The sequence below is a fragment of the Myxine glutinosa genome, chromosome 5 (assembly GCF_964187855.1).
Source record: "Myxine glutinosa chromosome 5, kmMyxGlut1.1, whole genome shotgun sequence".
In the NCBI taxonomy this organism is placed as follows: domain Eukaryota; kingdom Metazoa; phylum Chordata; class Myxini; order Myxiniformes; family Myxinidae; genus Myxine; species Myxine glutinosa.
Window position 1 is genome coordinate 23,896,830 of NC_136265.1, and position 24,495 is coordinate 23,921,324.

At 43.5% G+C, this 24,495-nt stretch overlaps 1 protein-coding gene across 1 annotated transcript in view; it reads left to right on the top strand.

The window, feature by feature from the left end:
- Window positions 1-1,688: 1,688 nt before the first annotated feature.
- The window catches only part of LOC144892220 (uncharacterized), a 42,385-nt gene continuing 19,578 nt past the window's right edge, over window positions 1,689-24,495 (top strand). The window contains exons 1-3 of the mRNA XM_078777716.1: window positions 1,689-1,907; window positions 10,026-10,082; window positions 12,497-12,592. Coding sequence (XP_078633842.1) covers window positions 1,712-1,907; window positions 10,026-10,082; window positions 12,497-12,592 — 349 coding nt within the window. The 5' untranslated portion in view covers window positions 1,689-1,711. The remainder of the gene's footprint in view (window positions 1,908-10,025; window positions 10,083-12,496; window positions 12,593-24,495) is intronic.

The following is a 24,495-nucleotide window of genomic DNA, read 5'->3' on the forward strand; positions in this document are numbered from 1 at the left end:
TATTCGGAACATCACGTGATCGCTCTGAGCGAATCAGCGCGCTGCTCTGCCACCGGTCAGGATCCGTGTATAATATTCCTTGCTGAAAAAAAATCTATGTAAAACATGCTACTATCTATGCTAAATCATGCTAAATCATGCTAAATGTTAATCATGCTAAAATAAAATCTATGCTACTTGCTGGCGGCAAGGAACATCACGTGATCGCGTCACGAACATCATTCGTGATCACGTCATCACGTGATCGTGATCGTCATCAATGAGCGCGAATGAGCGAATCAGCGCGCTGCTCTGCCACCGATTCAGATTCGCTGATAAAAAATATGGATCTAAAGATGAAAGAAAAAAAAACCTATGTGGTGTGAATGGCAATGTTCCTCGCTGAAATGTGAAAAAACGCAATCGCTTTTCACTCTGAATTACGTGCGAACGCGGAACTGAGTTAATGGCGGCAAGGAACATCACGTGATCGCTCTGAGCGAATCAGCGCGCTGCTCTGCCACCGGTCAGATTCGGTGCATAATATTCCTCGCTGAAATGCGCTGAGGTAAAAATATGGAAGAAAAAAATTGTGAAATAAATTTTTAGGTCGGCTATGTTCTTCCCAGGCTCAATGGCCATGTCTGTGTCAAATATCAAGTACGTGAGCCTCTCTGTTTAGGAGTCTACCGGTAACATTACACACACACACACAAACTGTGTTATATATATATATATACATATGCTAAAAATCGATAAGAAAGAGCCAGTTGTCCCTTTTGGTTGGGGTTGTGAAGCTCACCGAGCGACACATTCGTGATTTCGTGGAAAGAAACATGCAGGTTTTACTGAGCTGGAGAGAAACGTGCAGGTATTTCTTGCGTCGAGATAAACACGAGGAGGTTCATTGGGAGTGATGGGATTGGGATGTTCATGCACCCATCCGTCTAGTTCATCTATGTATTACGTATGCACTGGGAACGTCAAAGAAAGGAAGGTGATGAGTATAATATCAGCTGAAGTTGTCCATTCTCCCTTTGACCTTCTCCACATCGGACCGATTCTGTTCCTCAAGTTAAAGTGAAAATCTGAAACAGGAATCGTGGTTTGATGTCGATTCGAGTGATTCTGGTTAATCACAGGAACGTTAAACTTGTTTTGTATTTCTGGGGAATCGACACACGTGGTTCAACGGTTCAACACATCTGGACGTGGAACCGACAACTCTTGTGAATTGATTTGCTCCGTGCAGAGGGTCGTGGACCGAGACCCCCAGAGCTTCGCCCCCTGTCCGAGCTCCATGCAGAGGGTCATGGACTGAGACCCCCAGAGCTTCGCCCCCTGTCCGAGCTCCATGCAGGGGGTCATGGACCGAGACCCCCAGAGCTTCGCCCCCTGTCCGAGCTCCATGCAGAGGGTCATGGACCGAGACCCCCAGAGCTTCGCCCCCTGTCCGAGCTCCATGCAGGGGGTCATGGACCGAGACCCCCAGAGCTTCGCCCCCTGTCCGAGCTCCATGCAGAGGTTCATGGACCGAGACCCCCAGAGCTGCGCCCCCTGTCCGAGCTCCATGCAGAGGGTCATGGACCGAGACCCCCAGAGCTTCGCCCCCTGTCCGAGCTCCATGCAGAGGGTCATGGACCGAGACCCCCAGAGCTTCGCCCCCTGTCCGAGCTCCATGCAGAGGGTCATGGACCGAGACCCCCCGAGCTGCGTCCCCTGTCCGAGCTCCATGCAGAGGATCATGGACCGAGACCCCCCGCGCTGCGTCCCCTATCCGAGCTCCTCGGACTCAAAGTCCGGTTCTGACGGAGGGAACGGAGATGGTCCGGGAGGGGATTCTGGGATCTGTGGGTTCAGGATCCTGGACGTTCAGAACCTTCGTGATGGAGAGGACAAGACGGACCAGGATTCAGGTCGGGAATCAGGTACTGGGTTATTTCGTACTGGGATATGAGGATATCTATTTATGACGTACTTACGGAAGAGGGAACATTAAAAATGACAAAGAGCAATCAGAGATTGCACACCTCTCCAAAACTTATTTTGTTTGGCAAATAAATGGAAGGCTGTACTGAATGAATGGTCGCTGATTGCAAATGTAAGGTTTAAATGGCCTCGTTGTAAATGTGTAAAAGTCAAATGTCTGAAAAGTTGTTAAGGTCAAATGGTCTGAGGGTCGAAAGGTGTAGGTCGATAGGTCAAAGGGGTCTAAAGGATTGAAATGTCTAATTTAAAGTGTCAAAAGGGACTTTACTTGTGAAATCCCTGAAACAAATTTGACCTAAAAAACAATTGGTGGTTGAAATATATATATATATATATATATATATATATATATATATATATATATATATTGTTACAGACGTGGCTTGGATGTTATTCACCGAGCGGTTTTGGGATGACCACGTCTGCACAAGATTATGCTCGATATTATACCCGAACGTTGACTAGTCGCGCGATGCTGGCTCAATAAGAAAAAGAAGACACCCGGCTGGGTTTCAAAATGACGACACCAGGGATACGGTTCTCAAGACCTCCGGAGGAGATTATATTCGTTCGGAAGGTCAGATTACAGGGGCTAGAGGTATAATCACAGAAAGACAGGCACTTAGACACACTCTTATATTAACCCCGGACAGACGACAGACAAACGGGACAACGGCTGACTCACACGGGGGTTGATGGCAGGAAAGCGGGTATCGATGGCTCCAGGTCCTCCTGGGCTCGGGGCAGGGTACAGTACGGTCCGGTCCGGTCCAAAGATGCGGGGAGGTATCGTCGCGCTGGGGGTGGCGGTGGCTTCTCTCTCCAAGCTGAGGCGCATCTGTCGTCACGTCCGGCGCGGGGCCGCGTATATCCGGCGGGGAGTGACACGCCCTCGGCTCGTTAGCTCCGCCCCAGATGGAATCGGCACGTTGCTTCTCATTGGGTGCGTGGGGGGGTTACTGGCTCCGCCCCTGACGAGGAGCTGACAGCCAGCCCCTTCGGGGTAACGCCGTGGAGCGCATGGTCATGGCGGGTAACCGAGCCGGTGTGAGGACGCACACTCCCCGCCCCTCTGTTGTTGTAGTCGTAGTTGTAGTTGTAATTGTTGTTGTAGTTGTTGTTTGGGGAAGAAGATGGGAGGAGGTATGGGAAAGGTCCTAAACTCACTACTGATGCCATATAATCACATTCTGGTGCAACGAAGAGTCATAATTAATGGAGACGAGGCCTTAACTGACATAGAATAAGAATAGCTAGGAAGATGTCCGAAAGTTGTCTACGTGTGGTGCGGTGGACCTGGGCACGACATTTAATGGGGGAATAAGGGGAAGGTCGGCTCTACTGATTGTTATTTACATGCAATGGGACTAGGGAATGGGGGATTGGGGAAAGTTGGGGAGTATTGGAGAAAATAGGGGAATATTTACAAGCGGATATGGAGGCCAAATTCCATATTCGCAACAATATATATATATATATATATATATATATATATATATATATATATATAAGAAATAAAAGATAATAATAATAATAATTCATTTATTTTGTATAGCGCTTTTCCAGAAGCCCAAAGGCGCTTTGACAGAGTGGAAAACATAATGCATAACAATACATGAAAACAACAATTGCAAAAAGACAAGAATCAATAGGGAAATATTTAAAGCAAAAGGAGGGAGAAGGAGAAGAGATAGTCAGGGGTTAAATGCTGTGGGTTGAATGTTGAATGCAGCGTTGAACAGGTGGGTCTTTAGTGATGTTTTGAATGTGGTGAGTGAGGAGGAGTCTCTGATGGTGTGAGGTAGTGAGTTCCAGAGGGTGGGAGCAGCGATGGAGAAGGCCCTGTCCCCCCAGGATCTGAATTTGGTCCGGATGGAGGGGGTCAGGAGGTTGGTACCAGCAGAGCGGAGGTTGCGGGTGGGAGTGTGTCTGGAGAGGAGGTCAGCCAGGTAGGATGGGGCCAGGTTATGGAGGGCTTTGTATGTCAAGAGGAGGATTTTGTACTGGATTCTCTGGGGGATGGGGAGCCAGTGAAGCTTGTAAAGGACGGGGGTGATGTGGTCACGGGTCCGGGAATGAGTGAGTAGACGGGCAGCGGAGTTCTGAATGTATTGGAGTTTATTGGTGATTTTTGAGGGTGAACCATAGAGGAGGCTATTGCAGTAGTCCAGACGGGAGGTGATGAAGGCGTGGATGAGGGTTTCTGCAGCCGTGGAGGAGAGGGATGAGCGGAGACGGGCAATGTTTTTCAGGTGAAAGAAGGCTGACTTTGTGATCTGTTTAGTGTATTTGTCGAAGGAAAGGGTTTGGTCAAAGATGACGCCAAGATTCCGGATGTGAGGGGAGGTGGATACTGGGATACCGTCGATGTTGAGGGCAAAGTTATGGGTGGATTTTGTAAGCGTTTTTGGGCCAATGATGATTATTTCAGATTTATCACAGTTAAGCTTGAGGAAGTTGATTTGAAGCCAGGATTTTATTTCAGTGATGCAGTTTGTCAGGATAGAGTGGGTGTCGGTGGAGACGGACTTGGTGGAGATGAAAAGCTGGATGTCATCGGCGAAGCAGTGGAATTGGAGACCATGACGGCGGATTAAGTGACCGAGCGGGGACAGGTAAAGGATGAAGAGGAGGGGGCCAAGAACTGAACCTTGGGGGACACCTTGGGGGAGGGGAGCAGTGGGGGATTTGCAGTTATTGATGGAGATGAACTGGCATCTGTCAGAGAGGTATGATTTAATCCAAGAGAGGGCAGTGCCGGTGACGTTAAAGGTGGATTCAAGTCGGGTGAGGAGGATAGTGTGATCGATGGTGTCAAAGGCAGCGCTGAGGTCGAGGAGGACGAGAATGTTGAGGTTGCCAGCGTCAGAGGAGAGGAGAAGGTCGTTGGTGATTTTGAGGAGAGCAGTTTCAGTACTGTGGTTGGAGCGGAATCCGGATTGGAATGTTTCATACAGGTTATTGGCAGAGAGATGATGTTTGAGTTGAGTGGCTACAGCGCGTTCCAAAACTTTTGACAGAAAGGGTAGGTTGGAGATGGGTCTGAAGTTGTTTAGGGTGTCAGGGTTTAGACCAGGTTTTTTTAGAATGGGGGTAACAGCAGCAATTTTGAGGGAAGGTGGGACGATGCCTGTAGACAGGGAGGAGTTTATTGTTGCAATGATAAGTGGAGAGAGAGCAGGGAGGGAGGCTTTGACAAAGCTGGAGGGGATGGGGTCAAGAGTGCAGGTGGCAGTTTTCATTCCTACGAGGAGTTCAGAGAGGTCAGTAGGAGAGATTGGGGAGAACCGAGACAGGGGATGGCAGGACAAGGGGGGGCAGGTGGTTGGAGGGGGAGCGGGTGCGGCGGTGGTCAAGCTGTTGTAGATGTTGTCAATTTTGCGTTGGAAGAAAGAGAGGAAGGAGATGCAGTTGTCTACTGTGAATGACTGGGTGGTGGTGTTCAGGGGGCGGAGGAGTTTGTTTATTGTCGAGAAGAGTGCTTTTGGGTTTCCGGAGCCAGAGTGGATAATTTGAGAGTAGTAGGCAGAGCGGGCGCGGGAGAGGGCATCTTTGTAGTGTTGTATGTGGTCCTTGTAGGCTTGGGAGTGAACTGTGAGACCCGTTTTATTGCGGAGTCTTTCAAGTTGGCGAGCACGAGTTTTCATCAGGTGGAGTTCAGGGGTAAACCAGGGAGCAGAATGGGTGAAAGAAACTGTTTTGGTTTTTACAGGCGCAAGCTGGTCAAGGCAGGAGGAGAGAGTGTGGTTGTAGTAGTCAGTGAGGTCGGAAGGGGTGTGGAGGTCAATGAAGGGAGAAGTGGACATTTTTTCAGAGAGGGTGGATGAGAATGAGGTAGGTGAAAGAGCGTTTAGCTTACGGAAGTTGATTGTGCGATAATGCCTTGGTGTTGGGGCGGGGATGTTGATGGTCAGAGTGATGGCTAAGTGGTCAGAGAGGGTGAGGTCGGAGCCATAGAGATGGTGCAAATTTAATCCAGTGGAGCAGACAAGGTCCAAAATGTGACCACGGATATGGGTAGGAAAGTCGACATGTTGAGTGAGGTTAAAGCAGGTGAGTAAATCAGTGAAGTCAGTGGTTATTGTGGAGTCAGTGGAGTCCATGTGGATATTGAAATCACCAAGGAGGAGGATTGAGGGGGAGAGGGAACATAGCTGGGTCAGAAAGTAGGAGAAGTCAGACAGGAATGATGGGTGTGGTTTGGGAGGGCGGTAGACGACAGCCATGACTGACTGCGTGTGACCAGAGAGTTTTAAAGCCAGGTGTTCAAATGATGGAGCAGATGAGATGGAGATGAGGTTGGTCTTGATGTCTTGACGGTGGATAACGGCAATTCCACCACCTCGGCCCTCCGAGCGTGGTTTATTGACGTAGGAATATCCATTGGGTGTGGTGAGGTTGAGTGTGTAGTAGTCCAGAGGTTGTTGCCAGGTTTCGGTGAGACAGAGAAAGTCCAGTTTGTTATCCAGGATGTATTCGTTCAGGATGAGGCATTTATTGTTGAGGGACCGGGTGTTGAACAGGGTGAGCTTGATGTTGTTTTGAACAGCAGGGATGAATTCAGGTGATTTAGCCAGGGTTCGTAGGCAGGAGGTGCGATCGTGTGGGTTGCTGTGACCAGGTGCGCTGGGACGAAGAGTGAGAGTGCGCTGAGCCGACCAGAGGACGGGGATGGAGTGACCTGATTGCAAATAAACAAACTTGCGACCGGAGCCACGGTGAATGTACCTGGGTCGTCGGAGGAGTCCATTTGATTTGATGGCAGAGATGCATGATGGGGTGGAGCGGGTATTGAGCAGAAGAAGCCTTGCGGCGGAGTACTTCAGAGCCATGCCAGGCAGGAGCGAAGGGACGAGTACGAGGCCAAGGTCGAGGAGGCAAAGCGGCAAACACAGCGGCAAACGCAGCGGCAAACGCAGCGGCAAACGACTGCAGCCGCTAATCAAGACCACAGCGGCAAACAAGGCCACAAGGCCACCAAGACCACAAGGCCACCGGCAAACAAGGCCACGGCCACAAACAACGGGAGCGGGCCTTTCGATTCCGTATTCCGTACCATCAAAAGCAGATTCCGTTATCCAGCCGGAGAACACGCGGCACGTGCGGGTGTGAAAAGGCAGGACAGGTGTGAGATGTCAGGTCAGAAAAGTAGAAGCAGACCCTGTACATCCATCCAGTCGGAGAAGCGGCGAATATGCAACGCCAGCGTACTCTCGCAACCGAACCCGGAACCCGGAAGATATATATATATATATATATAAATGTATGTTAAAAAAGATATGTATGTATGTATGTATGTATATATATATATATATATATATATATATATATATATATATATATATATATATATATATATGTATATATTTATTTATTTATATATATATATATATATTTATTTATATATATATATATATATATATTTATATATATATATTTATATATATATATATATATATATATATTTATATATATATATTTATATATTTATATATATATATTTATATATATATATATATATATATATATATATATATTTATATATATATATATTTATATATATATATATATATATATATATATATATATATATATATATATATATATACATATATACATATATATTTATATATATTTATATATATATATATGTATATATATATATATATATATATATATATATATATATATATATATATATATATATATATATATATATATATATATATATATATATATTATGTATATATATATATATATATATATATATGTATATATATATATATATGTTAAAAAAGAGATATACATACGAGTATGTATATATATATATATATATATATATGTATGTATGTTAAAAAAAAAAAAAAAAAAAAAAAAAAATATATATATATATATACAGTATATATATAAAAAAGGAAATATATATATATATATATTTTAAAAAAGGGAAAAAAAGATACATTATATATATTTTTTTTTTTAAAGAAAAAAAAAATATATATATATAATATATATATATTATTTTTTAAAAGATATATTAATAAAAAAAAAAAAAAAAAATATATATATATATATATATAGATATATATATATATATAGATATATATATACTGTATATATATATATAGATATATATATATATATATATATATATATATATATATATATACAGACTTGGCATTTAATATGGCATATTTTTTTTTTCTTGACTTGGGTTTACTTTCTGAACTCAGTATATCAATCTGGTGAGTTTCTTTTACCCTTCGGTGATGTCTTTGTTGAAAGAACCATGTCACTGATTGTCTTTCGCAGCAAGAAGTCAATAACAGGATTATATCACAGGTGGCGTGACAAAATGTAAGGAAAGGTACATTTGACGATTGGCTTCACAATCAGGTATATAAGGGTTGTTGCGTTCTGTATTAGTGGAAAACAACTGCTGCACGTCTACAAAAGTTATTGCCGCTTCCTCTGGAGATGGTCCGTCAACTTGACAATGCTGTTTGTCATGGAGTGGTGGCTTTACGAAATTCTGGCATGAAACAGCGTGCTATTGCTCGGCAGTATGGTATCACTCAAGGTCAGGTGTCAAAGATCCTGAAACGAAATGCTCAGAGGGGTGTCCCTACTCCAATACCGAGGCCAGGACATCCACGCAGAACCACAAGGAGAGATGATCGCCAGCTGCACCGGTTAGTCTGCAATGGCCGAACCAAGTCAGCTAATCGGCTTAGGGCTGAGTGGCAGCAACTGACAAATGTGCCTGTATCCAGAAGGCTAGTCAACCAACGACTGGTTCAAGCAGGCTATCGTGTCAGGCGTCCCCTGGGAAAGCCACGCCTGACCAGACAACACAACCAGCGCCGATTGCAGTGGGCCAGAGAGCACCATCAATGGCAGCCAGGACTCTGCAATCACGTGACCTTCAGTGACGAGTCTAGATTTCTGGTCTATCGTCAAGATGGCCGCGTCCGAGTGCACAGAAAGGTGCATGAAGCACACAACGAAGATTGTATTGTGCCAAGAGTCCAAGCTGGAGGTGGTGGGGTGACAGTTTTGGCTGCTTTTCATGCAGGGGGCAAAACTGACCTGGTTGTTCTGAATGGAAACCTGAACCAGTTCAAGTACAGGGTCATTCTGGAAGAAACATTGCTTCCATTTGCTCGTTCTGCCTTTCGAGGAAACTTTGTCTTCCAAGATGACAATGCACGGCCTCATCTTGCTCGCATGATCCAACACTTTCTTGCTGACCGTGGTGTAGAGCATATGGAGTGGCCTGCCATGTCCCTGGATATGAATCCGAAAGAGAACTTGTGGGCAGAATTAACGCGTCAAATCGACAACTTGGACCAGCAGCCTGCCTCTGTGCGTGAATTGCAGCAGACTAATGTCACTGCATGGCAAGCGATTCCTGTCCAAACCTTGGCAAATCTCGTGAACAGCATGCCTCGACGTGTACGTGCTCTCCTGAATGCTTGTGGGGGTTACACGAAGTACTGAACTGTAATTTACTGTCCGTAATCCCAGTGATAATTTAGCTTTTGTTTTTGCTGAAATTTTTTTTGGCTAATGTGCAAAATAAAGAGATACTTCTGGAAAACGTACAGAAGTTTAACACAGTACTGTCCGTGAATTGAGTTCGATATCAGTTTACATCACTTTCAAGGATCAATTTATTTGCTTCGAAATGTCAAATGTGGTTTTTGTTTCTTTTTAAAGGTCACTTTAACAAAATGTGGAATAATTTCAACATAATTCCAATGAACTTTTGGTTCTAAGTCATCTTGAAAAGTAAGTTCACCCCCACAAAAAAAATATTCCATATTAAATGCCAAGTCTGTATATATTTGGCCTAAAACACTCCCTGACACACCTCACTGCACTTCCCACCTAGGGTGTGCTTGATCCGAAAGTTTGATGAAGTTCCGTTCAGAAAATGATGACACAGACAAACGGCTCTCTTATCGTATAGATTGTTAACATGTAGTGATGGTGAGTGATGAACCTTTCTTGATGTTATTTTGTGCATCGTTATAGCAGGATTTGTTTCTTTGCAGATCCTATTGTGGTGGTGAAGGTGGAACCTGAACCTACAGGTGGTTTTCCCTCACAAGGTAAGAATCAATAATAACATTGTGCATTAAGTTTATGTAAGACCTATTTTCCCTTTTTCCCCAAAAGTATTGGGACAACACACACTAATTTGAAAGGCTAGCCCGCACGTGTTCCTCACAATTCAAAACAGTATGTTCATTATAAAGATGTGTGGCCATTATTGAAACCTGCTACAGCAGATCATGGAGCTGCCCCCAAAATAAACAGCTAATGGACTTTCATTGTGCAATGGTAATTGAATGTCAGAGGTTCACCAAATTTCCCTCATATTGGCCATGCTCGAGTAGAGTTTGTGTGCGGTACACGGAGGGTGTGGAAGATAACACGTCATGCCAATGTTGGACGTAAGATGGTGCAATTTTTTCACACATTGGGCCAGAAGAACCTTGACATATGGTGCAATATTTTGTTTGTTATAGAGTTGATACCAAATGTGAATGACAGTGTTCAAACCGTCCTTGACACCAAAAGTGCTCGAAACTCTGCTTGAATTATTGAATAAAGGACCTCGTTTGAAAACCCACTTAAATCCTTATTCCTGTCCCAATACCTTTGATAAGATAATCTATGTACCAAATGTTTTGGCAGAACTGGAAGTGCATCCTCAAATTTGCGGCTTTGGCTCGGTGGCGGAGGTTATGTTTTCACCCATGTCGGTGTGTTTGTCTATTTATTTGTCTGTTTGTGAAAAGGATATCTTAAAAAGTTATGGACGGATTCGGATGAAACTTGCTGGACAGGTTGGTTGTGTGGCAAGGACGAATTGATTAGATTCTGGTGAAGCTCTGAATCCGGATCCGGATACGAGAATTTTTTAAAACTTTTGAAAGTGATTTTTGGAAAGAGGTGGGCTTGCCGATGCTTAATGGGTGTAGAAAACATCATGGTTTTGGATGGGGGATGATCTGAGATGATGGTGACCAGCTTTCTTGAAGACTTGGAGGAAAGAATGTGATTGAAGAGAAGGTGGAAGTTAGTTCTAGAGATTGGGGGAAAAAAGAGGTGGGAATGAGTGGAGGTGAGCAGTGATTCTGGATTTAGATAGTTTCACCACAGGGGGGTTGATGGTGAACCGTGTTCATATGCGTGTGCCCTGCAGACACCTGTAAAGGGGGTGGAGGGAGGGGGTTGGATTAAAGCATCGACTAAGCAGAGAGTGCAAGACCAGAAAGGAGGTGGAAGAAGACAGAGAGACCATCAACCTGTCAGTGACGGAAAAGTGATATGCCCATCGGCTCAGCTTAATTGCAGGAGATTCCGATGATCTTAAATCTCCGGTTTCCACGGTGTCAATCTGAGCAAGATGGGAGTCAGGGAGCCAGCCAAGGGGGGAGGGAATTGTTCCCACAAGCCGCGGATGAAGGTGGATAAGAGTTGAGGTGTGCCAATGAAGGGCTTTGTACGACGGATGCCCAGTCAGCGGCTGGCTTTAGAGGCCAACTTTGAAATCTGGTTTTCCCAAGAAAGGTCATGGCTGACAGTGAGACACGTGTTTGATCAGATTATGATTGTATCAGAGTGTGGAGATAGGGAAGAGACTGTAGCGTTCCTTTCAGAAGGATGAAGTAATCAGTGAATAGACGGAGGATTTTCCAAATAGTCAGAACTCTGTCTTGGAACACTCAACCCTCGTACTTGCAGATGGTTGGTGGTATCTTCAAAGAATGACCTCTTATCATTTGAAGATAATAGTCAGTTTTGTAAAATGTAAAAAACTACAAGAATGCGGAATCTTGTTCTCAGCTCCATTTGTAAGTACAGAAGGACATTCATCGTCTTTGATGAGTGTTTCACAATCAGGACATGAATCCCTCAGAACACAAACGGTGTAACCTTGATCGGCAAATTGATTAATATGCCTAGCTCACACCTTCAAACACAGGATGAAGGAAAGACTTTCTTGGGTAACATCTGGGTGAGTCTTTCATCCAAGACTGTCAAATATTTGCCTGTGCCGGATGAGGTGTGACATGTTACTCATAAAAGAAAACACCATGTTTAATACAGCGCCACTGCGCCAGTGTAAAAAAAAATTGATACTGATGATGAGCAACACCTGCATTCAATCGTCAAAAGACCCTGTTTTTTTTTGTATACTAAGTCGAGGCTTGTGTAAGATCTAATACAAAGAACATATAATAAAGGGAGCGGGAGACACGAGGGGGAGAGAGAGGGAAGTACACCAGTGGGAAACGGGGACATCGGGAGATCTGTGGAAGGGAGACGGTTGGGGCGCGGGGTACACGGGATAAACAAGATGGATACTACAAGGACTTTCAGGAGAGAAAACGGAATTTTAAGGAGGTGGATTTGGGGGGTATTAAAGATCAAGGTTTTGGATGGGGGAATATTAGATATGGTGGTGAACAGTTGTTTTGAAGACAGTTCTGGTCTAATATTGGATTTTATGCAGGTGAAACGGGTCGAGTGGATGCTGGATGCCTCCATTGGACTTCTTGTGATGTCCACGTGAAGGAAGAACCGAGTGAAGATTCTCTCTTTGACGATGGTGAGTTCATTGAGGCTTTTTTTTTTTTTTTGTATACAAGATCGAGGCTCGTGTAAGAGCTAACATCAATCACAAAAAAAAATAACCGACACACAAAACATACAATAAAGGGAGTGGGAGACAAGATGGGGAGAGAGAGGGAAGCACACAAGTACAACAGCAGAGAACAGGGACATCGGAAGATCCGTGGGAGGGAGAGGGCTTGGGGGGAGGAGGCATGGGAAGGGGAAGGCCGGGGGGGGAGGGGCGGGGGTTGGAAAAGGTATAAAACACATGGACACTGCTAGAACTTCCAGGAAAGAAAGAAGTCGATATTTCAAAAAAAAGTGGATCTGGGGTGAATTAACGGGGGTAGAAGAGATCAAGGTTTTGGATGGGGGAAGATAAGAGATGGTGGTGAACAGCTGTTTTAAAGACCTGGAGGGTGGAGTGGGATTGAAGAGAGTGAGGGAGTTTGTTCCAGAGGCGGGAGAAAAGAGGAATGAAGGAGCGAAGGTGAGCAGAGTCTTGATTTTGGCAATTTCACCAGAAGAGGGTTGCTGGTAGATCTTGTACAATCTGTAGGAATATTTGGGGGACAGAGCACAGATAGAGCTGGGGGAGCAAGGCCGGATAGGAGTCGATAGAAGACAGAATGGCCACCTACCTGCATGTGGTGAATGAGTGAAAGGCCCTCGGAGTTAGCTTCATCGTGGGAGATTCCAATGATTCTGAAAAATGTAAATAACAGAATGGCTTGTGGTTCTTTGTTGTGTGTTCTTTGTAAATAACAGAGCCTCGTGTCCACAACGGGTTCTTTGTGATGCTTTCCTGTGTCTTATTCTGTTATTTACATTTCTGAAGTGTCAGGAACAGGAAGGTCATTACTTTTTGAAATTAGATGGTATTCATAGACTACTTACCCCATGCAGTCAACTTAGTGCGAGCCAACTCTTCTGTTTTTGAAGCTTTTAAAATTTTTATCTTTGATCCAATATGGCTGCAAGACCACGTGAGTGATGATATTGTTGCAGATCTCCAAACGTCGGTTCTCCCCTTATCAAGAGGGGGTTAATCCCCTTGTCTTTGATCTGGCCAACGCGACCCTGGAAGTTATGACGTCACTTCCAGACGACATTAACTTGGGTTGTAAGCCGTCTTCTTATTACCTACTTATTAACGCCGCCCAGTAAGCAAGGAAATAACTCCCGCTCGAACCACGGATATGATGGGATATGCCGAGCGGATAGCAATCCGCGATCCGAGCTGTTAACAGGTGACTAGACCCGATTATAGCGGTTCCGAATCGTGCCACGCTTACCCAATGAGAGAAAAGACTGATGCGATCGGATAAGAGGAAACCAGGAAGAACAAGGCAATTTATTACAAATGTGCAGAAAGAAGAGGAAACGAAAGGAATGTACAAGATAGAAAGAGGAAGGAGAAGAACACAGGGCAGTCTTAATTACAGGCTTAACCTATTCCCTGGACAAACGGGCCCGTCTCACACACAGTCACTCACACGGGGATTGCAGATGGTAAGTTGATGGTCACCAGTGCGTCCAGGCTCCAGTCCGGCTCCGGTCCAGGTGATGGAAAACCCGGCAAGCAGCTCTTCGTATAGCGTAACGCAATGCGAACGGACAATTATATCACGGGGGAAGGCTGGTATATTGCGTACGTACTTTGCACACGACTCGCGCCAAACGCCGCCTCCCCAATGTCCTGTACGCAAGCGCCAATTGTGCAAGTCCTGTCCTCTCCGCACCATCCTAAGGTCGACCTTCGCACCGTCCTCCAAATCGCAGCAGTCCTGGACAGTCCTCTGAAATGCGCGCTCTCCCAGTAAGTCCTCTTAAATGTGGGCTCTCCCAATAAGTCCTCTAAAAGGGCTTTGCGCTCGTGCTTTTATAATCCGCAAGCCCAAAAGCCACGCCTATCAGGCGATGTCACTCCAACCCTGGTTGGCTGGTTATGGCTTACTGGCCCTGCCCTGATAGTTGGTTGACGTGGCCACACCTTCTCCCTGGTGCTTCGCCCCCTTTTTCCGGGCCTCACCTCGTGGCTTATGGCGGCGTTTGGGCGGAAGCCCAGCGAGGTTGCGAACGCTGCTGGCAAGGCGCGTAACAATTGGGAGAGCCCGTGGGGTACAGACTGTAGGGCGCGCTTAATGGCGTCGCTTGGAGAGGGAGGCTGTCAAAATGGACGAATGGGGCCTACTCCTTATTTGATTGACACAACGCAGATTCAACTATTGGAAACATGGCCTTATCTATACACATACTAAGGAATAACTGTTGTCCTATGGTGACCTACGTGTTGCTTGTGGCCTACCTATGGGGTGCTACCTTTAACCTTTTAATGATGTTATATTTATTTACAAGTGTGGGTTCTCAAAACCGCAACAATATCATAAATTGATATCCAATATAATTGTTTCATAGATCACGCTCAAGAAATTTCGAACTGATCAGACTAAGCGTTGTCCCTGTCAAATTATGACGTCATAATTACGACACGATTGACTTCATCATTAACAACACTTATTCCCCATATGAAATTCCTTACAATGAGCTATGCTTTAAGTTTTTTTCACGAAGTGGTTTTGGAGATATCGAGGTGCAACGTTTTTTGTTTTTTTTTCAAGTTGGCGCCTGTACCACGTGACCTATGACATCATATTTTTCACTAAAAAATTCTACAGGCGGAGGCGTTCCGATGGTTAAAATTTTGTGTCTATCAAATCAACAATTACAGAGAAAAAAAATTCATACTGATCGGATCAAACATTGCACTTGTCGAATTATGATGTCATAATGAAGGTACTGATGACATCATCATTAACATATCTTATTCCACATGGGGAGTAATTGACAAAGCACCATGTTTCAATTATTTTCCTGGAGCAGGTTCAGAGATAGAGAATTGCAACGTTTTTTGGTTTTTCCAAGATGGCGCCTGTATCACGTGACCTATGACGTCATAATTATCATAAAAAAATTATACATGAGGAGTCGCTCCTATGGTGAAAATTTCCTCTCCATCGAACGAAAAGTTGAAGAGAATTTTTTTTTTTTTCATACTGATTGAATCGAGTGTTGTACTTGTCGAATTATGGCGTCATAATGAAAGCACCGATGACTTCATCATTAACATATCCTATTCCCCATGGGGAGTACTTGATAATGAGCCATGTTTCAATTTTTTCCATTGAGCGGTTTTGGAAATATGGAGGCGTGACGTTTTTTCCAAGATGGCGTCTGTGCCACATGACCTATGATGTCATCCTTAGGAATAAAATTCTTTTACAGGAGGAGGCCCTCCTATGGTTAAACTTTCGTATCAATCACACCAACGGTTGCCGAGCAAATGATTTTTTAAAATGCAGATACGCACATACGACACACGTACGCACGCTTAACCCCACTGTACGCTTCACGAGCGCAGGGTAATAAGAGCAGCACGGTTTATTCTCATAAATAGTTTGTTGATGTACAATTATACATACAAGGGTGCACAATGAGCTTTGGTGTAGGAGGTCGCCATTTGGCCCATCGGGTCTGCGCTGCACCAACCCCAGTATCATCTCCCATGAACACACATGCTGCCACCAAGTCCCGCCAATATCCCATCTAACTCGATGTATCCAGATACCTGTCTAACTCCCATTTAAACTTATCCACCCCTTCCTCTGCCACTACCTTTCCAGGTTGACGATTCAGTGCATTAAGCACTCTCCGACTGAAAAAGCCCGTCTTAAAACTGTCCTCTCATCTTCTTTACCCTCAGGCTATGGTCCCTGCTCCGAACACTGTCCACTCTGCTCAAAAACTCCACTTCACCGATATTATCCACACTCTTCGTTATTGAATGAATACCTTCTGTTTTGTATTGAATGAAAACCTTCTTTTCATCCCTAATTACACCGCATACCTCACTGCTGAAGCACCCCTGTCGTTTTCTCCCTCACCTTCACACCTTGCTGGAATATACTGTTATAGCCACGTGGGCCATCCCAGTTGCATGGTGTTGCTACCTGCCGGGATTCGTAGCATGCAACTGGGATGAAGAGCTGGGATGAAGAACAAACTCCCCCACTCCCTTCAATCTCACTCCTCCCTCCAGGTCTTTAAAACAGCTGTTCACCACCATTTCTTATCTTCCCCCATCCAAAACAATCCCTCCACAATTTCCATGTTTTAAACGTTTCCCAGTGTGTACCCTGCATTAGAATAGGTACACCGTATCCCTGCGTGTCGTAAGAGACGACTAAGAGGGTTGGCATCAGGAAGGGCATCCGGCCATAAAAACATTGCCTCAAAAAGAGAACCATGACAATTACAACTACATATGGGCAGGGTACAGCCCGAAGTGGAGATCGGTTTCTGAGGTTTGGGACATGGAATGTAGGGACAATGACAGGGAGATCAGGAGAAGTGGTGGAAGTATTGGTCAGAAGAAGAGTGGACATATGTTGTGTGCAAGAGACGAGATGGAAGGGAAGTGGTGTGAGAATGGTGAAGGGTAGGCAGGGACAGAAATACAAGTTTATGTGGCAAGGGTGCCTGGAGGGCATGAATGGTGTTGGTGTCCTGTTTTCTGAGGAGTTTGTAGACAGTGTGGTGAGTGTGACTAGAGTGAGTGATAGGTTGATGATGGTGAAAATGATGATTGGAAAGCTCTTGGTGAACGTCATCTCGGGATATGCTCCGCAGGTTGGTCAAAGCGATGAAGAGAAGGACAAGTTCTAGTGTGCGATAGAGAAGCTGATAGAAAACGTGAAAGATGAGGAAGTTGTTGTGGTAGGAGGAGACCTAAATGGACATGTGGGAAGGAGTATGGATGGTTTTGAGGGAGTTCATGGGGGTTACGGATATGGTGTGAGAAATGGAGAAGGTGAAAGGATTTTGGAGTTTGCTGATGGAGCTGATTTGTTGATTTGTAATACTCAGTTCCAGAAAGAGGATAATAAGCTTGTTACATACACGTCAGGTGGGTGGACGACAACTGTTGACTACCTGATGGTGCGTAGGCGAGATAGGGGGCATCTCCGGGACACAAAGGTGATCCCGGGGGGAGGAGGCTGTTTCTAGCACCACTTGGTTGTCTGCGACATAAGGGTGAAAGGTGCGAGGAGAGCTCGGCGGGTGAAGTACCAACCGAGAATGAAAGTGTGGAGGTTGAAAGAGGTGACAGTAAGGGAGGCATTAAAAGAGAGGCTGAGTAGGGTCGAGGAGGATGTGGTTGAGCTTGAAAGTGGTTGGATGTCAATGAAAGCTAGTCTGTTGGGAGCCGTTGGTGAGGTATGTGGATGGACAAAAGGACCACCGAGGCACTCGGAAACATGGTGGTGGGATGATGAAGTTGGAAAGAGGATTGACGAGATGAGGAAGAAGTTCAAGGAGTGGCAGAAGGCGAAGGGTACGGAGCAGAAACAGCAGAGCATGAAAGTTATAAGGCAGCCAGGAAGGCTGCAAAGAAAGAGGGAGCAAAGGCGCAGGAGGCATGTCGGAAAATGTTCGGAGAACGCTTGGATTCGGAAGAGGGTCAGAAAGCAGTATTCAGGATTGCAAAGCAGATAGTGAAAGAGAGGTGTGATGTGATGGGGGTGAGTGCTTGAAGGATGAAGTTGGACAAATCGTTGTCGACCCAGATGGAATTAAAGGAAGATGGAAAAGATATATGGAAATGCTGTTGAATACAGAGAATGAATGGGATGGCAACATGGAGAGTAACCCAGTTTTAGGACCGGCAGAGAAGATAACTGAGAAGGAAGTTGAGGAAGCGATAAAAGCAATGAAGGGTAGAAAAGCGGGAGGGCCGACGGGAGTTGTGGGAGATATGTTGAAGGCAGCAGGAAGTTGGGGTGTGAAGAGAATGACAGAGATCTGTAATCTGGTGGTGAAAGAAGGCCGCATTCCAGTGGATTGGGAACTGAGTACCCTCGTCCCTATATGCAAGGGGAAAGGTGACCCTCTGGAGTGTGGCTCGTACCGAGCGATAAAGTTATTGGAGCATGGAATGAAGGTATTGGAAAGGGTGTTGGAGAGGAGGATAAGGAAGAAAGTGAAGATCGACGAAATGCGGTTTGGATTTATGCCAGGAAGAGGAATGACAGACGCGCTTTTAATTGTGAGGCAGTTGCAGGAGAAGTACATGGAGAAGAGGAAGAAGTTGTTTCTTGGGTTTGTTGATCTGGAGAAAGCATTCGATAGGGTTCTGTGGTAGAATTTCGTGTATGACTCACAGGACTCCAATGACCGGACTCAGGTTTACCAAAAGGTCTGGTTTATTATTCACTTCATTCCATTTACCAAATAATACCGCATTATTCAATGGCTGAGATTAACTCTTTTCCATGGTCCTTTTCGTTCGGCTGATGTTCTTCCGCAGCGCCGTACTCGTTCATTCCATCGTTCCGTCGGGCAGGGCTTCTGAGGACAAGTCTACTTTACTCAACGTTTGCTCTCGTTATATCGCCAAACTGGACTTAATCTCCTCTCCGCTAATGTCCCGAGGTCATGCATCGCACCGAGTCCTGGCATCAGCTCGCTCCCCTCCTGCTGTGATTTCCATTTACACAGCAGGGGGGGGTGCTCTAGCCTGGGGCCTTGACCAGGTGTTTCAAGAGATTACATTGTTCATACACATAAAATGTATCTGCTTTGTTACCAGGTTAATTAATAAGTTACCAGGGCCAATCAATATGTTACACTGAGTTACACTTCCACAATTCCCTCATCTTTTTGTTTTTGTTTATATTAACCATTAATCTAAACATCAATATAAGTAAACAATCAATCACTACTAGTAAACATCATTACAAGTATAAGTAAATAATCAATCACTTTGGTAATCAAATTCCCTTAGGCATACACCGTCATCCTGCAAGAATCACAAAACATTTCGTTGGTCATTGACTTCTTCCATATCGTTCAATCTATTGCATTTGCATCACAAATATATTTTCAAAACAACACTTCACCATCACCAAGATACAACAATTTCACTTCATTTTCAAGTTTTGTACAGCATCTGCACCATCTGGCAAAAAACGTTTGCCTCCACACAAATGTTGACTTTGTTTGAAAGGAAGGGCTGATCACTTGTGTTTGAATCCAGGTATGAAGCATTTTCTCCTAATATCTTCATAGCTCCTGCACTACTTCGTGTAGGATTTCGCTGTTGTGGTAACACTGCGGAGTCATAGACTGACCCTTCTCTCCATGTAGCATTCTTGCCACTTTTTTTTGCTGTGAACCATGATTGGCCAGCAAGATGTGGAACAGGGATGCCGGATGCATCCACACTGATGTTGGGACCATGGTGTTCAGGTCATTCATGGTCCTTACCAGGAGCAACCAGCAGAATCGTGCACAGCTGTTGTGACAAGGGCACAGCCGTTTTTGCAGCTCCATGCTGGTTCCCCGGACGTTGGTGAAGTAATAACATATGTCCCCGCATTTCACAGAGGTTGCAGGTAAAATGTCGTTGTCCTGCAACTTCTGATGTGGTGAATGTTCGAAGTCTTCGAACAAGAGTAAGTGATCGCCTTTCTTTCATATGTTGCAGTGTGATCCAGGCAAATGGTCACATAAATTTCCTTGGTGAAGGTAAGCATTCATCTCCAAGTTACATGGGAGAATGTCTTCATCATTCTTTGAGAAAGAGGGTGTATGCCACGATTAACTTCATTTTTTAGCCACAAATTTTCTTTCTCGAACTTCTTCCCAATTCCGTTAGCAATCCCTCCAAAATGTGATCTCGTCTTATCTTTATGCTCAGTCATATCTGAATCTGCTTTCCGCACACACTGAATCAGATAGGGTACATCTTACCATGAAATCAGCATAATCATGTATATCTTCCGACAGTTTCACATTCAACAATTTGTTGTTTTTCCTTAACTCAAAAAGTTATATTCATTTATATGCGTCACACAAATAATATTCAATCAGGTATGTATTTTATTACTAAACTAAGAATAGCATTGTATATGATTACAATCACAAACGGGAATACCTAATTCCCAACAACAATTTTTCCAAACCAACAAATTAAGCATAATGTATTATTACCATAATTCCTCACCACTTTTTCTTGTCCCTCTTTTTTCTTTCTTTTTTTTAACAGTGTGTCACTCGTGGTGATATGAGTTCATTGATATTGTAATTGACACAACTCATAACATTGTCGTTATGCCATTATCTTAATTCTACTGTTTATGTCGCCATAAAAGTCTTCCTTTTCTGGTTCCACATTTCTTTCCTCATTTGTCACTTCATGCGTTATCATCGTGTTGTTGGTTACCTTATTCAAACACACCGTCACTAAGGCTTTCAAGCAAGCCACCACTAAAACAATTGCCAATATAACTACTAAACCAACAAACAAGTCTGCTACTCCTTGTATATATTCATATCTATGACATAGTTATATGTCGATGACATTTAACATTATATACCAAACTAACAAGCTTCCTAAAAGGTAAATAAAGAAAATCCCTTAATATGTAACATAATCAGATTATTTGTCTTACCCTGATCCCCCTATCTCCCGGGGTTGAACTCAATCCCCTGATCATGAGTGTAGTTGTGATACATTTTTCACTCATGTGGTGTTAATATCAGCAGGTAATTGTATGTCATGTAGGCAAATAAATGTCACTATTCCAAGTAGGAATATCACATGTTGAAAATGTAATGTTTATCAATGCAAGGGGTGTTAAAATGTAATTCAAATGACTGTAAATCACGACTATCATTTATCTACCACTGAATGTTCTGCTGGGCTGCTAGGTGCAGCCTCATTTTCTGTGGGATCGTCCACCTTAGCCCCATGTGCTTGTTTGCAATGAGGGGCATGAATCCAACTTTCTATTTTGGGTCCATATTTTTTCTATTCTTATCAATCTCCTATGGTTTATCATTTCGTTCCAAGATACCGCAACCAAAGGTTTTAACCAAAGCTCTACCAAACTATTTCCAATTTGAACAAAAATGCCAGTGAAACAATGATTCGAAGGATTAACTTCAAGGGGTCAATAAATTTATTCTATAGCCAGATCTAATTTTCCCATCCAATAGTTTGCCTTGCCACATGTCATATTATAACACCTTAATAAACCTTCGAAAAAATGTTTCCCATCTCAACAAATTTCCTTTTTTACAAATAGCCATGTGTAACTTACGTATTTAACTACAATTTCCTCTCAATTTGTTTGGCCTAACTGGCCGCAAAAGTGGCTGCCAGCATGCAGTACCGTTTTTTATCTACCAAGGAAGTGTTCCACACAAGACCTCTACCAAAATGTTGTTTGTAAAAACAAATCTGGGATTTCTGATTACATGGATGCACACTCTCAGGACATTTTCAGGCTGCTGTTAACAATCCACTACGATGACTTAATTCCTTTACCCACAATCAAATAATTAGTACAAATTGAGGATATTATCCCTATCACATTCTTTTATAGATTCATTATGTTGGATCTAATTTTTTCCAATAATTTTCCACTGCTGTAAGGCGGAACAATAGCTCTCATAAGTCTTAGTAATATCGTACTTAATTTGCCCAGCAGAGAATAATTTATTTACTATCCTTTCTCATCTGTTAACCAGTGACTTTGTTTAAACTCCAGAACTGAAAACCCACAATAGTTCAAACCAGCAAAATTTTCTTTACTCTTTTCCCATATCATCTATGCCTAAAACACATCCATACATACAGCACAATTTATATGCTGATAAAATTCAAGTTTATATATATAAAATCCATGAGCAGAGTATTCTGGGAAGTCAGTGTAAGACCTCTCCCAAATTTGGATGTTTTTGTACTTCCTCATTTCCTTTTATGAAGCTCATATCCATAAATAGATGTTATTCTCATATACATTCTATCAAAAATGGAATCCCAAAATTACTCACAATTTTACTATTAATTAATGGCTGCTCATAACCCAGCACATCAAATTTTTTATATTCCATTTCCCTTGACAAAAGAGATAATGTTCATAATCAAATTATATTTCTATTTTATTTTACGGATTCTCTGGATATTCAATCCCATCCACATATCCCAATCCCATCCACATATAACTATCCATTTCCAGACAGGCACACTGTCGGTGTCAACAATCTTGTAAGATTGATACACAAAAACACACACACACATGCATTATGCATATTTGTTTGCGTTGGAACCATTATTTACAGATCAGATGGGTGTCAATTTTATTTCAATTTCATAAAATTTGTCAATCAAATTCAAAATGCTTATAGACAAATGAACCAAAAGTCCATTCTTAGAAAACCTTTATGATGTCAAATTGAAATTACCCTTTCTGCCTTCACAATAATCTATCCAAATTTTGACTACACACCCATTTGCATGTCAGTCGACCATTGACCTATCAATTGTGCGGAACAATAGTCCGAAATTCCCACCTGATCATCATGTGACTCTTGTTACTTGGTTTGCCAACAATTGCAACGCAATTGTTCCAAACTTTGTAAATTTAAAATTGCTGTGCCCAAAATAGAAGATCCAATTTTGGCATTTGATCAATTAATTATTAATTTGTTAACAAGCAAAAAGAAAAATGAATCATTCTTGCTCTGAAAACTTTTCAGACACAAGAATCATCGACAGTTATTCATGTTTGTCCAGTAATCTAATTTGTTGAGGCCAATCGTCATTTGGGATTTGTCGCAATGAAGGCCTAATCATTGTCTGAGGTATCGGTCAGCACTGGTACCCTTGATCTTGGTTTCTTTGTCCTTGGTTTCTTTGTCCTTGGTTTCCCTGTCGAAATTGTCTTCTGCTCAGATATGGGCATCTCCTTATCCAGTGTCCCATCTCTCCACAGTTGAAGCACCGGCTTCTGTCGTTACCTGGGCTGTGCACCTGTGCACTTGTATTGCTGGGCTGCATCTCTACATCCCTGAGTTGCCACTGCAATCTCTCGTTATCTCCTGAAACACGAAAAAATTCTCTGTACCGTCCTTTTTGGGGAGACAACTGGAAATCAGATGGGACAACTGTCACTTTCATTCCTAATTTCGAGGGCAGTTGTGCATTTGTCTCCTCCACTGTATCCTGTATCCTTTTTATTTTAAATTCTACATCCGTTATCTGTTCTTGCTGTTCCCGTTGTCTGGATTCACCATCCCAAAGATGGAATGCAAGCCAGTCTACCGTTAGATTCTGTCTCTTTCTGGCTTTCAATCTTTGTTCTAATTCTTTCCAATCGACTTCGCTCAAATGTACCATCTCTTGGAAACTCCTCATCATGTCCCTTTGTCCACAAATACCAATTCTCGACCTGCCTTATAGCTTCGGCACCATAACGGTCGTACATATGATGTGTACAAGTACCTTTTTTTGGAATCTCTGGTTGTCCTTGTGTATTCTTGTAGGCTCCATTTCCCATTCTGCCTTTTATCAAAGTAGCGTTGGATGTGTTGTAGTTTGTTCCTCTAAAGCTTCACTCGTACCTCCAGGAAGGGTCTCTCCACCTGTTCACACGGTGATTTCCAGAGAATCTCCCTCAGCTGTGGCTTTTGCACAATCCAATCTCACAGATCAGTATTTGCAGATGAGCCGGAGGGTCAGTATGAAATGGGTGAATCCTCAGGTGTCCGCTCTGTTTGACGGGGAAATCACACAATGGTAACCGCACATATATATCTATATATATAAAGTAGAGTTGGCCTCTGTGTCTGTATCCTGATCTATCTATGATCTCTAAGATCTCGAGAACCCGTGGACGGATTTGCGAGCGGAAAGTACTGTTCGACTCGGGATGGTCCCAGGAATGTCACGGAGACATAAACATTTAAAAAATTTCGGGTTTTAAAATTAGCGTATTATTAGCACTAGCAGAAGAGAGAGGGATTCGAAGGGAGGGAGCGCAGCGCTTCTAG